At 51.1% G+C, this 14,830-nt stretch overlaps 1 protein-coding gene across 7 annotated transcripts in view; it reads right to left on the minus strand.

Annotated features, from left to right (window-relative positions):
• FRMD4A (FERM domain containing 4A) overlaps positions 1 to 14,830 on the minus strand; it is a 614,500-nt gene that overhangs the window by 56,491 nt on the left and 543,179 nt on the right. For all 7 annotated transcript variants that reach the window (XM_042944929.1, XM_042944928.1, XM_042944927.1 and 4 more), the window contains 2 exons: positions 7,244 to 7,320; positions 1,957 to 2,095 (listed from right to left, as the gene is read on the minus strand). In XM_042944929.1, coding sequence (XP_042800863.1) covers positions 1,957 to 2,095; positions 7,244 to 7,320 — 216 coding nt within the window. The remainder of the gene's footprint in view (positions 1 to 1,956; positions 2,096 to 7,243; positions 7,321 to 14,830) is intronic.

Genomic DNA, 14,830 nt, shown 5'->3' on the forward strand with positions numbered 1-14,830 from the left:
CTCTTGGGGCACCTCGTGGGGGGGGGGTTCAGTTGTATAAGCGTCTGACTCTTGATTTCAGCTCAGGTCATGATCTCTCCATTCGGGGGATCGAGCCCCGTGCTGGGCTCTGTACTGACTGTGCAGAGCCTGCTTGGGATTCTCTCTCTGCCCCTTCCCTGCTCAGGTGTGCACTCCCTCTCTCTCAAAATAAATAAACATTAAAAAAAGAAAAAAGAAAAAAAAAAGAACCTGCTTCTTGAGTTACTCAAGAGACCCTCAATGCAAAAAACCAGCACAGGGTAGAACAACTCAAACAGCTAATGTACTAACCTCAGGGTGAAATACACTTTGTCCTTTCTCCTTTCAAAATTGTGCTACTGGTGTGTGTGGGGGGTCTGCCCCCAAGAGGCATCAGTGGTGGGGTTCAGGAGGGTTGCCAAGGTCTCCACCCCTCACCACCCATTCCCGAACAATGCAGAGGATGGAATCAATGTTTTAAGGTTCTGACCTCTAACTCTTGCAACCAGAGGGCATAATGCGGACACCCACCCACTGTCTCAAGCTAAAGCATGAGTCAAAATGCTTTGGCCCGGTTTCTTTTGATCTAATTGGGCTTCAAATCCCTGTGCCAATGTCCATCATCACCAGGAAAGCTGTGGAATGCTCCCATTATGCCTAACAACAACAAAAAACACTCTACTCTGTGCCCATTCACCCCAGAAAATGACCAAAAAAGGGGCCAGGAAGACTTCGCAGAGGAGAAAAACGTGTTATGAAGGACAAAGTGACAGCCTGGAAGGAAGGGCCCTGATTTGAAACTGATTTATGAGCTGAGAGATTGTTTCCTTTTCTCCTATTTTCTTACTATCTTTCTCCTCCCTCCCACTTGGCCCCAGGTCTCTCCGGCTACTCCTCAGCCCACGCCAGGGAAAGAACAACGCCACCCAGACAGGAAGTAAGACAGAAGAGGAAGCCGTCAGGATCCAAGAGGGCTCTGATCTGCTGAATCTTGGGCCCAGTAAGGCCAGAGTCCGGCCACCTCCACACCCACTGAGGACCCACATGATGGGACAAAACGTCCCAGGGGCCAAGGCTGGATCTCCCTCGATAGTTCTGCATCGCCTCTGCCAAGCCAGCAGGATTCTGGAAAGGGGCAAGACCTAGATGGGGCTCTTGACCAGAGGGCTAATGAAGGAGAATGGCTTGTGGAGGGAAGGCAAGGCAGCACGACAGGCAGAGGCGGTAGAGGAAGAGGGGGCCGAGTGTTGACAGAAGCTGTGTGTGAACCAAGGAGACGTCACTCTCCCACCCGCCAGAAATGCACCTGTGTGTCCGCACTGGGGCTGGGTCAAACCTCCCTCGGAGGATGGCTGTTTACCAAGGCCTGAGGCTCCAGGTCTACTTTAGGGAAATGGCTGGGTGGTTTTTTTTTTCATGTTTCCAGTTCTTTTTTTTTTTTTTTTTTTTTTTTAAAAAGGAACTGGCAGTTGGAAAAGCCTGGAGGGTTTTCACAGCAATTATCCTAAACAGTTAGATGGTGTCTATTAATTGCAAACGGGTTGTTGTTTTTTTTTTCTCTCTCTCTCTCTCAAAAAGGAAACAATATGCCACTGTTGAAACACCATAAAGGGCTTGACAGCTCGTTCCTAGGAGAGGTTTCTGAAGTTCGAAAGCACGCTTGGAATTCCTCAAAAGGGCCCTACCTGGCTGCAGTAAAGGGCCAGAGCCCCTGACCACGGCACGGGACGTACCCTCTGGAAGAGCCTGTCTCCTTCCTCCCTCCTGTAACTCTGCGAGGCAGGTCTGTACCTGTGCACCTCTCGGGGCGGGGGACACGGTGCCGCCCCCACCCGTCGAATTCTTGAGCCCTAAATTAGGAGACCCAGACTCAGGCCCTAGTGCAACCCTCAGGCAAGCTTCCCTCTTGGTAGAAAGGTCTGGTCTTTGCAAAGTGCCTCCCAGTCCCTGACTTACCTTACTCTGCTTTCTGTCCAGATAGAACTGGTGCTGGCTAATGGCCATAGCCCAGATGGACTTGATCAATGCTGGACATGCGTACCATGTATGTACCGCAATGCCACTGTGTCCAAACGTCCTCCTGGTCACTGAAGCCCTGTGACAGCAAGAATCAGAAGGTTCAGGCATGTTTATGATGAGGGACTCCAATGATCCGTTGACAGCTTTTACCAAGAACCCCGTGGGAACTAAACGCCCTGGCGTAAAGGGGACATATGAACACACATGCCAGCATGTACACACACACACACACACACACACACACACACACACACACTTAGGAAACTAGATAGCAAAGTCCAGCTTTTCAATGTAATCAAAATTGTATATATATAAGGTGTACAACAGGATTTGATATACACAGTGAAATGATTCCTACGGTCAAGCTAATGATCGTTCTTCACATAGTTGTGTCACAAGAGCACTGGAGATCTACTCTTAGCTCGCGTCCAATATTCAGTGCACATCATTAACTACAGTCCTCGTGCTCTACCTTAGATCTGTAGGCTTATTTGTCCTACCCAACTGCAGCTTTGTACCTCTGACCGACACTCCCTACTTCCTCTCTTCCCTGGCCCAGGTAACCACCCTTCCAGTCTATGCTTCCACTTTTTTTTTTTTTTTTTTTAATGTTTATTCATGTTTGAGAGAGAGAGCATGAGCAGGGGTAAAGCAGAGAAGAGAGAGGACAGAGGATCTGAAGCGGGCTCTGCACTGACAGCAGCAAGCCTGTCACGGGGCTCGAACTCACGAACCGTGAGATCAGGACCTGAGCTCAGTGGGACATTCAACCCACTGAGCCACCCAGGAGCCCCTACTATTTGACTTTTGGGATTCCACATATTCGTGAGATCACCCAGTTCTTTCCTTTCTGTGTCTGGCTTATTTCACTTGAACATAATGTCCTCCAGGTATATCCACATTGTTGCAAATGGCAGGGCTCCATTCTTTCCCGTGGCTGAGTAATATTCCGTTGTATTTATACACACACCACAATTTCTGTATCCTTTCATCCCTCAATGAACACTTAGGTTATGTCCATATTTTGGCTATCACGAATAATGCTAATCTTTTGATTTACTGGCTCCTTAGGGTTCAGAATCCATTCAAGCTTCTGTCTTGTCTGGGATAAGATGGGTCATTCTAGGTCACTGGATGGTCCTTTTTGAGCTTCAGCTCTTGGCATTGGGCCAAGACAAACTTCAGGAACAGGAAGAGCCTTTGACAATGTCTTTTAGTAAACAGCAGGCAATGCTGCCTATGGTGAAGGATAAGTCAATCCTGTTCTAATCACCACCACCACAGGCCACAGCCTGTGGGAAGTCCCAAAGGAGTCCAGACTTCTTACACTGCTCTAACTCCGTGTTCCTTGAGAGAGTGGTTATCAATCTCAAATTTATTCACAGGGCAGACAAGGTATACAGAATCAGGAGAGGGAAGGCAGAATGGAGTCGAGCCAATCTTCTCCACTACCCCCCTCCATACACGTTTACGTAGGACATAGGGCCTATCTGTGTATGGAGTAGACAGAGGCAATTACACTTTAAAAATAAAACACGAGGGGCGCATGGATGGCTTAGTCGGTTAAGCGTCCAATTTGGGCTCAGGTCATGATCTCACGGTTCATAAGTTCGAGTCCCCCCACCAGGCTCTCTGCTGTCAACACAGAGCCAGTTTTGGATCCTCTGTCCCTCTCTCTCCCTGCCCCTCCCCTGCGCTCTCTTTCTCTCTCAAAATAAACACTAAAAAAACCAAACCAAAACAAAACAAGAGTGGGAAACATGGGTCCCAAAGGAATTCACATCAATGGTGTAGGGAGGAAAAAAAAAAGGGTTATAGGATGCTTTCAGTGAAGTGTGTCCCTTAGGCAGATGGTTTGGCAAATGAAATCTGAGAACATGTGTTTGCATGCACGTGTGTGTGTGGGTGTGTGCAAGGCAAGGTGCTGGGGTGGGGCCTGGGGTTCCCCACGTGCACATAAGAAAAAAGCGTGTTCTCAAGCTTAAGGTGTCTAATTTGGAAGATTTTCCCTGCAAGACAATTTAGAGCTGCTCCTATCACGGAAAAGGAGCCGGTGACAGAGTGGGGAGGAATGCCCCACAGATCCCTGTAGAAATAAGAAGAAACCATGATGGGAACCTTCCACTTCGGCTTCTATGCCAATGGCTGCTCCTGGGACCCGGTACGATCCTTTCTCCCAGAAAAGCGGAGTTAGAAAGGATGAGGGGCTGGAGGCACGTCTGAGTGCAAGCACGAGAGTGGCAGGGGCCAAATGCGCGTGTGTTTCAGGGAAGGCAGGGGAGGAAGGGTCCAGGAGGCTCGCCAGGTCTGGGAGGTGCTGTACAAACAGCACATCAGACCCGGAGTTTTCTCCTGCTCCATCATTAACATATCTCTTCTCCGCATCTCTCCCTTCAGGCTCTTCCCACCACACTGACTTTTCTGTTTTGCCTAAACCTTAGAAACGGAATATTTGCCAAGAACCAGAGAACCAATGTGGGTATCGAGATGGGGGTGCGTGTCCAGGAGCACACGTCGTGCGTCCCCTTCTGTGGTCCACGCTGGGCCCATCGACTCAGGACGCGCCCTCTGCCTGGGGTGATCCCCGGTCCCTGTCTGGGTCCCACCCTCTTCACCGCAGGATTCTTTTCCTTACTTGCCATCCCAACCCTTCACCTCTGGCTCCCTTCCTGGCTGCGACCGCCTCAATGCAGAGTGCATCAGACTCCTGTTCCCTGCTCCAAATACCTGTGGCAACAGCAGTGGGTGAGGCATTTAAGATAAGGAGCGCCCTGTGGGCCCTGGGAAGACCATTTGCTGTCCTAGGAGGCAGGAGGCGGCTGAGAGCCTTTGCTCTGCCATGAAACCCAGTAGCTAACAACCCATGGCAATCCCCTACGTTTGCAATGGTGTCCATCTGGAAAAGGGGTCCTTAAAGCTGCAGTCAGCTTGGGTTTCCAACTCTGACATCAGCGTAGACACCTCCCTGGCCACTCCCTCCCTACCTGCCTCTAGGGTGGAGGACGGCTGTTTCTCTCCGGGAGAGGTGATCACACTCCTGCTTCCAATGCCTCCCTTCCCTCCTCTCTCTTAAGAACCTGAGAGGTTCAGCTCAGAACCTCTCCTGACCAGGCTGGCTTCTGCACTCTCAGTATTTACGGCCTGTGCCATTCAGCACTCAATTGCCAGTATTCTGTATAGAGCGGAGTGGTAACGCCTGGGAGTCTTAGAGCCAGACTCCCCGGGTTCAAGTCCTTCCTCCACCACTTACCGGCTTTTTGTAACCTAGACCAGGTTATATTTTGTTTCTTTTGTGCCTCAGTTTACCACAGGCACAACAGGAAACTAGCAATACCCATTTCCTGGGTTTACAGTGAGGACACTACGAGATAATGTGTCCAAGTCTTTAGAACAGTGCCTGCCCATAAGAAATACCCAGTTCTCTTGCCTTTCTCCCCAGCCGTGCTAACCTCTCTGGACACTGTCTCAGGGCCAAGGACCTCTTTCTGTAGCCCAGAATGTCTGAAACAGGCTAAATGCCCATGATAATTATGTGTGAGGTTTGGACCCTTTGCTCTATCTTGGGCCTTAGGAAAGGGAGGGGAATTTAGTATTGTATCACGGACAGGGTGACAGGCAGGGAGAACACACACGCACAGATGTGTCCGAGGTGCGTGAGTTAGCAAAATTCCCAACAGAGGACAGGCACGGACAGTGTGCACAGCCCCTTAGATGACCCAGTCCCTAGTTTTCGTCCTGTCGGACAGCCCCTCTCTGCATGGGACCCATTGTGGCAACATTCGGTTCACTCTTTTCAGACACAGAAGGGTGAGGGGGGAGAGAACCTAAGACTGGTCTGATACAGTTCGCCCGGAAAAGCAGCAGCGAGTTCCTTCTTGGGGGGGAGGCCTGTTCTCAGCGTCTGTCCCTCCCCCACGTGGCCTGCTCGGCAGAGGCAGGGTCTGGGGGACACTTCGCATCACCTGACTGTGCAGACTGGCTAAGATGTTCTCCATCTGCCGGTCTCATGGAGAAGGTGGGGGCATGGGCTGAGCTGCTTCCCTCCGAGGGAGTGGCTGCTTCAGGCAGATTACACGGTGGGGGCGGAGAGGCATGTTCCCCCTGCTGGGTTATCGCTGGTGGCAGGGGCTGAGACACAGCACAAGCTCAGCCCTCTGACTTGGGTGTGGGTGTGTGGTGTGTGTGTGTGTGTGTGGGGGGGGGGGGGGGGCGGCAGCGTCTCGTTCTGAGAGCCGTCTGGGCGCAAAGTGGCCTGTTTTGGGTGCTCAGAAGCCATGTGCGAGTGGAGCCGGGGCCAACCCCTCTTTGGCTGGCCAAGGCTGGGGTAGCTATCGCTGGTGCCCAAAAGCCCAGTTTGCACCTTTACAGAGTCTGACCTTTCCACCGTCTTCCTGGAGACCCCTTCTTGTAAACCCATCTTGGGACCTATTAAAAGCAATTTATCCTTGGGTGTCAGGCCTGTTTTTGGGGAATTCTGGGCTGCCTCGAAGCCCAGCACTGCCAGCAGACAAAGAGAGGAAGAGCGGCCGGTACGTGCTGCCCGAGAACCTTCCACGCGGGGGCTTGCTGCATTCCAAACGGGGACCCTATTGTTTGGCATCTGACTTTGAGAGCACTGATTTTTCTCCACTGGTGCTCCATGGGACACAATGTGGGGTGGGGAGAAACAGAACTGTGTTTCTTTCACATCCACCCACCACAGTGACACCCTGAAACCACAGCTCGTGGAGTCAATGAACACAGCTCCCTTGGGTACAAATCCCTTTTGGTGCTATCTTCCCAGAAACACTCTCAGAAGCTCTGAATGAGCCATCTAGCCCCTCTTCCTTCGGCAAGACCTCTCTAGAAGGACCCAGTCCACTGCCCCGTTTAATGTGGTGCGTGTTACCGAGTGTCACCCACCTTCCCTAAAACGCCCCGGCACGAGCACAGACAACTCCACACGTATGCACACCGCACACGTGCAGCCAGCTGCCACGATCACGCAACTGCCAATTTCTCTCACGCGTGCGCACGCACACCCAACGCACACTCGAATGCACCGCATCTATCAACACGTTGAGCACAAAACAAAGCTTCACTGTCAGCTGTGACGATACTCCCCTCGGTCAACCGTCCCCTCCCCCCCTCCCCCAAATGAACAATGACAGCACAAAAATCGTCAGGTCAATAACACACCGGGTGCACCACGCGCTCCCGGAAGGAAAGGACTTTTCTAGCTTACCTGCGGGGGTCATGAACTTCCACGGAAAACTTCTTTTCTCTGAAATACAGGTTTTCCAACTGCCTCCATTGGAAGATCTGGACAGAAAACAATGCGGTTTACGTTCAGAAGCAGTTGGCTCTGGGCGGGCGGTAGTCCTCTCTTTGCTGAACTTCTACAGCTGGCAGCTTCCTTATCAACGCTGAGACCACACAGTTTGCACCTCCTCCGTCTCTTGCTACACACCCCCGCACGCTCGCACGCACGCGCACACACACACACACACACACACACACACAGAGGCTGCTCTCCAATTCAAAAGCGGTTAACGTGGGTGTGGATTTTCCTGCAGGTTTCTTAACAGGAACAAAACAAGTTCTTTTCAAGTTGTTCCCCTCTGCTTTGCCCTTTGTTGCGGGATCCGCGACCCTTCCGGCGCCCGCAGACTTTTCCCTCCACAGGGAGGGGGGCCGAGCGTGAGCGCTGGGAGGGAGGGCTGCGGAGGGAGAGCAGGGGAGCTCTCACAGGGGAGCGGGGGCCATCTGCACGCGGCGCCGAGCTGAGCCTTCTCCCTCCAGTGCTGAAATGGGAAGGCGGTCAAATTCCCAGCCTCCCATCGGGACTCCACTTCCTGCCCACTAATGTGTAAGAGCTCGGACTCGCCCTGGTGAGTCGGCTCCGGGAAGCTTCTCTGCGAAGGGCGGGGGCCGCTGGAACCTTATTTCAGGGGTAGGCGACTCGACTCGAGATAAGGAGACGAGCCTGTCAAGCCCCTGCTTCTTCCCGCGGCACAAAGAAACTCCAGAGTCCCGCTGCCGGCGGGAGGCTTGCAGCCAGCGGCCCTCGGCCACGGCCAAGGGAGAGGCCAAGTACAGTTAGGGCAGTTTTGAAAAGTGGGAGGGAGAGAGCGCCCGCCGCTGCCCTCAGGCCCTGGCGGGCACGACTCCGACTCCTTCCACCGGAGAGGAGGGGGCCCTGTTAACTAAGCAGCGGACTACAGGGTCTGGGAGTAATTAGGGCAGCACTGTTCTGGAAGGTGTTCCTTTCATCAGGAGAAAAAGTGAACAGTGGACCGTGTCACAAGAGGTTAAAGTTACGCGCACACGCATTTATATTTACATTATGCTTACATTCGATGCCTCTACTGCAGCTGCTTCTATACACTTAGAAGTTGAGTGGATTTTGCCCACAGAAGGGTAGATCAGGAATCCTGGGAGTGGCTGATTCCTCCCTGGGGTCGTCCCTTTGCCCAATGCATGGAGGCCTAGGTTTTTTAGGGTCTCATCCTCCACCTAGCGTCCTCTGAGTCTGAGCCGGGGCTCCTGATGCTCCCTGACCTGCTCACATTTTCTCCTCCTTAAAAATGTGACAGCAATTTCCCAGTGCTCCCTCAGCCCTGCCTCCCCAGACATGCCAGCTAGTCAGGGCTTGGCCAAAGGACTCCACCCCTTTGTCAGACTGGGCTGGGGAAAAAAAAAAAAAAAAGGTTTCTAGAATGGCCGCATTCTTTTCTCTCCACGACCTGCACTACCGAACTGTACCATTATTTTGTGTGCACAATAGGGAGGAGGGCCTCTCCTCTTACTACTCTTTGGTCCACAGCTCAAAGAACATTTCACTCTGAAGCCCAAGGAAAACCGTACTTCTTTTTCCTTTAGTGTCAGTTCAAGCGAGTAGAGAGACATTTCAAGGAAAGCAAGTGACCCAGAGCCCTACCTTAGCTCAGACCGCTTTGCGTGAGGTCACAGAGGAAAAGGCACCTGAGTAGAGCCCATTATTCAAGTCACAGATCTGAGTCTCACTCTGCTATTGGATGCTCTGCTAACAAGCTCGGCGAAACACCTGAAGTTCTTCTCTGCCCACCCTCCCCCTGCCTTCCCGTTGTTCGACATTTATAGACACACTGCCTGAACTTAGCCAGAGGATTCAAAAGCACCAGAACTCACAGATCCCGGACACGGACCTCCTGATCTGGAGCTAGGACACAGGACAAAGTGGCCAGGCATACACGCCTGGGGTCTGAGTGCATCTGTATGAATACGGGGCCCCTACGTCCAAGCCGTCTGACCCTACACAAATGACAGCATTTCCTTTAGCCTCAGTTTCCCCGTCTGTAAAATGGCCATAATCCCCCTCTAAGGTAGAGACAACAGATCCTTGGCACGGTGTGGGCACAAAGTGCTCCGAGAACTTAGACCTTAGTGAGAGTCCCTCAGTGCTCTTACTTCTCTCGACTCCTGGCAAGTAACAGAGAATAACCAAAATAATTTTCTTCTTAAATTTCCTAACTCCAGAGCTGACACGGGGGCGTCAGGAAATAAAATGTGGTTATTCACGTGCTGGAAAGCTTTGAGGAAGTGTACAGAATTCTCCCCTGTCCCCTTCTCTCATCCCTCTCCTCTGAAAACTGGGGCGGAGGACAGAGGGCGGTTCGCTAAGGGGGGACCCCCGACCCCTGCACTGCACCCACCTTGGCCACGGCTGGCTTCATGCGTGCGTGATACGCGCGTATAAGGGCCCTGTGCTTGATGTGACGTTCTGCTCAGTCTCACTAGATTTTGATCAAGGGGCCCTGCAGATCGTATCGCTGGTCCCAGTCTTGAGTCCTGGCTGGTGCTCGAGCCACAGGCTCTGTCCTGGACAGCCCTTGGGGGAAACGTGCCCACCGTGCATCGGACGGGCAGACCTCCAGGGGCTTTCTCCTCATGGTCAAGAGAAAAGAAAGCAAACTTGGTGCTTTTGAACACCCTACCCAGCCCTTTCAGTTGAAGCCCCTTTCCACTGGGTGGCAAACCCCAGAGCCGATGCTTGGAGGCTCTGGTTCCCTCCTCGCTCCCACTCCTTGAGAAGCAGAAGGCAAACAGAGCCTCCCCAGAGATGCTTCCAGACGCTGCTGTTGCGGAGGGCCTTGCCTCTGTCCATGCTGCCAACTGGCCCAAATGTAACCCTCTGGGCTTGGATGGGGTCCCTCTGTCCCCCTGCTGACCCTGGTAGCCTGGCCCCAGCATCTCTCTAGGACGCTGGACATTTGTAGACATCTCCTAACAGGGGGCAGAGCAGAAGTTTTCCCTCAGGTCGGCTCTAAGCAGAGAGTGTGTTTGCAAACGAAACTCTGGGAAGGGAGGGTGAGAGGGAGTTGAATGAATGCAGCTTTTTCTTAGGACCGAATAGCACTGGGACACTAGCAGGGTCCCAGGAACTGTAAAGGAGGTGCTCGTCTGGAAAGACGAGCCCGGACTTTTTCATCTCATGCACGGCACATGGGAAGGGTTGGGGGCCAGGGTATGAGGGCAGCTAAACATCTCCCCTGTGCATTCAGGCAGATGCTGGCCACTAGGGCCAACATCGCTTGCTGTAAATGCACCGTCCCTTCAGGGAGGGCTGGGCGTTTCTGGCCCCAGGCCCCTGTGCCCCGCAGCTTCGAGGCCAGCCTGCTAAACCCTCTACGCTAAGGCTCCCACAGTACCAGCAGCAAGCAGACAGAAGATGCTCGACCTTGCCTCCTCTTTGTCAACAGGGTGCACCGGACTCCAATGTGCTGGTTTTGGAGGCAGCCCCAGATCGTCCGTGTCACTTCAGGAGGAGAGCCTCTCTGGCTTGGTGCAGCCATCATAACCCAGCTACCAGTTACAGCCGTCAATGTGCTTTGCAAATCCACATACAGACGCGTCACACACATGGGACGATCATTACGGCTTAGCTAGTTCCCTTAGGGTTTTGCAGGACTTCTACGGCCAATTAGGCCCACGCAGCTAATTAAAAGCTAGCATGCTGGTTTATCAATAATCAAAGGATTTATAAATTAATACATATTAAATCAAGGCCTCTCTAAGGTACCTCATCTGGGCATCTTTCAAGTTCTACAAACATGCCTTCTTTGATCTTTTAGCATTCCCCAAGAAGAATGAGCCCGAGATTTACTTCTTGGGGAAAGGGAGGCCCAGAGAAATTAGGGGAACTGCCTCAGGCCACACAGCAAGTCAGTGAGGGAACCAGAAACCCGAGTCAAGGGCACCTGGCCCATTACTCTGTGCTCCTTTCCACACGGGCCCACCAATTAGCGGGAAGAGCTTTTACTCACTAATGGCTGGTTAACTTTATGAGAATTATTTTTACAAATGAGCAGCGACGGCACTGTAAGGAGAAAGTACAAAACCAAATCTTTCTAGTTCTACACAATGGCTTTTCGTTCCCTTTTCTGCTGTAAACGATAACAAGTATTACTTTCTCCTCTTAGAGACCTGGATTCTTCTGGTTTTCTGTACAGAGATGCCTCAGTGCTTTGAGGCTTCCAAGTAAGGACTAACCAACGACAAGAAGCATGATTAAGAACAGCAGCAATAACGGGGCTTGTCCTGAAAACCAGAACTTAGAAAAACGGTCCAGAAGTGGTCGGAGACAGGATCTGTCACCACGGTGGGGAAACTTGGCTGGTACTACATGTCGACTGGTCGATTTTGAGCCAGACATGGGATTCCCAAGGGACCATGGGTCCTCCACGTCCACTTTCTGGACCTCACTATTGTAATGGGGGAAACAGGAGATGGGACACATTAACGGAGAGCAAACACGAGTGGCTAATAAATAACCGTGTTTGAGCAAGAGGTTGCACTATACCCACTTAATGAGCCGACCTGGGTAGCTGGATCCTATTAGCTGGTCTGAGGGATTCCCACATCCTGTGTATCGCTGAAGGTCAAGGCAGAAAAGGGCTAATGTCCGCCCCCATGCCATGTTCCTTGTGAGTGGGGGAAGGTACGGTGGGGACACGTGTTCACTGAGTGCCGGAACAGCACACGGGGTGGTGGGCAAGCTCTTGGAATGATGCGGAAATAAAGGCCGAACAGGAAGCTCGCTTTAGTGGCTCTGATTCTTGACGAGGACTTCAGGGAGCCTATCTTCCTCCTGTCCCTGAGGCTGAGTCACCAAGCCTCATCATGACCTCTGAGTAACTTCCTGCTGCTTCTGGGGGGCGGGGGGTGGGTAATATACAGAATCCCAGCAGCCATCTGGTCCAGGCTCCTCCTTCCACAGATAGAGCAAACCCCGTGGAGGGAGGTCAGGGAATTGGCAGAGGTTAAATCAGTAACTGATGTTGGGACCCATCCCGTGACTGGGCTGTCCTAGGGTCTTTCTAACCTACCACAAAGGCCTGACGATGAGCGAGAACAAATTGTTGCAAAGCCAATGGGTAAGGGAAGGACTGCTTCTTCAAAGGCCCCTGGCAACCTCAAGATCCTGTATGCTTTCCAAACACCAGCAAAGAGTGCTCTTATAAAAAGAATTAGACTCATAGCCAGGAATAATCTCCAAGCTCAGAATGAAACATACGAATTAGAAAACTCACTTCCTTGTTTCATTTCTGCAGTGTTCACCTTCTAGAAACAGGGCTGTCACTCCCAACTTCGTGGGTTGACACCATATGCCAGGATTTATTTTTTTTCTACCAGCAGTTGCATAAGCATTCAATATATTTTACTCGATAAAGAAGAAAGAAGCAAGTCCCTGGGGCTGTAGGTCACATCTAATCCCTACCCCCTTTCCAATCTTTGAAATAGTGGGGTCTACTTTGTTTCAGTTCATCACTTTTAGGGGCAGGGACTCTGGCTTGGAAGTCAAGAGGCCTCGGTGATCATCTTGACTCTATATACACCCCTGCATCTTAGGCTCCTTTTCCGTAAAAGGAGGCGTGTATGCGCACGCATGGGCATTCCTACATCCTTAGGCATGTGTTGAAGGCCAGCACTGGAAATCCAAGGAGCGTCACTCATCCTGCCCCTTGTTGGAGCTTAAAAATAAAATTGCTGGTCTTAAACACTTCCTAGTTCTAGGAGACCATCCAGAATAATACTGATTAAAAGAATGGTTTTCAAAACCACACGGTCCACCACTTACTGGTTGCACATTCCGCTAATGTAATTTCTTTGGGTCTTAGTTTTCTCATCTTTCAAATACTATGACTAACAAGCTTTTTTTTTTCCCCATAGAGCTGTTGTATTAATAGATATAAAGTGCTTAAAATGGTGCCCAGCACATGGCACTCAAAAAATAGCAGCTATCATGATGTTCTCTCCCCTCCACCATTTACACACCAGGACACCTATTAGCCCCAAGTACAGGTTACATAGTTTTTCAAAAAATATGGCTACTATGGTACCATGGGCATTCTTAACGATGTTTGTCTTACTTGGATTTTCCCCAATGCAAGCGTAAGCCTAACCTGGGCTCTTGTTCATTGCATTTCAGTTGGTGTTGGCTGTTCCCTTAGGGCAACTTGGCTCCAATTATCAACCAGCCAATTCCCACCCAGGTCCACTGCAATTCTGACCAGAGTCAGCGTTGACCGTTCACCTACTACAACCTCTCATCTCCCAACATTAACCCTGGGAAGAAAGCATCCTACTATAATACCGCTCAGTATAACACTGAATGGGCTATGCTGGGAAGCAAATCAGACCCCCCCAAAATAGGCAAGCCACGTTCACAGATAATTAGCTTACCAAGTGAAGAGGAGTATGTCCTTTGTTACCTGCACCGAAGGAGGGCTCCCTGGCATCTATTTTCTCCCCAAAGGGCCACATACCCAGCAAGGAAAACAATGGCTAATTTTTCTCAGCAGCCAGACCTAATGGAATCAAGATGTTGCTCAGGCTGGCTGCCTACTCCTTGCTGTCAGACTACACAAGCTCTAAATTGATTTGGTTAATTCAGCGACAGATGCTCAGAGCACCAGGCCTTGACCCTTTAATGGATGACCTCTCTTTAACCCATCAGAAACCTCTTAGCTTCCTTTGGCTTCAGAATCATCACTTGGGCAAAAGAGATAGAGGGTCAAGAAGTACTTCACAGGCCCAGAGAAACAGGTCACTTTTACTCCCTCCCTCCCTCCCCCCACCCCCACTGGACTTCATTTCCTTTTATTGTTCTCCCTGGAGGGCATCTCTATTTTTTTGCGGGGACTTTGGTCTTCCTTACAGAAAGATCTTACCACAAAGTATGGCAAATGTAGGAACTTTTAAAGAGAAGCTGAAAGGGTCTTTCCCTTGTCCTTGACCTCCTGAGGTAAGCTCCTCCCTCCTCAGAGTGTCTCTGGGGAATGCACAAAGGTTAGTCCTGAATGGAGAAGCTGGCCAGGCCAGCTATCTGGGTCTAGCTTTGCCTTTTTCTTTTTCTTTTTTTTAAAGTAGTGAACACTGGGGTCCAGTTTTGTGCAGCTCGACCTTGCAAGCTCCAGGCTTTCCTTTACAGAAACCTTCAAGGCTGAGGGTGGGGGTCGGATGGGAGGTTGGATTAAATAGGAGGTGGAGATTCAGGAGCACATCTGTCCCAGTGAGCCCAGGGTGATCTGTCGAAGTGCTGAATTACCATACTGCATACCCGAAACTAATACTCCATTGTGCTACCTGCAATTAAAATGAAAACTCAAAAAAAGTGAAACAACCTTCAAGGCTCCTCACACCTGCCATGACTTACGTCCATGGGATGCTTCACAGAGGGAACTAATTGGAGACATTTAGCACATCTGGAGGGAAAATTATGATGGGCCGTTTTCACCCGGAATGGCAAGGATTTCCCTCTTTGGACCGCTGTGAAGGGTTTTTGTTTGGA

This window comes from Panthera leo, chromosome B4 (genome assembly GCF_018350215.1).
Source record: "Panthera leo isolate Ple1 chromosome B4, P.leo_Ple1_pat1.1, whole genome shotgun sequence".
NCBI lineage: Eukaryota > Metazoa > Chordata > Mammalia > Carnivora > Felidae > Panthera > Panthera leo.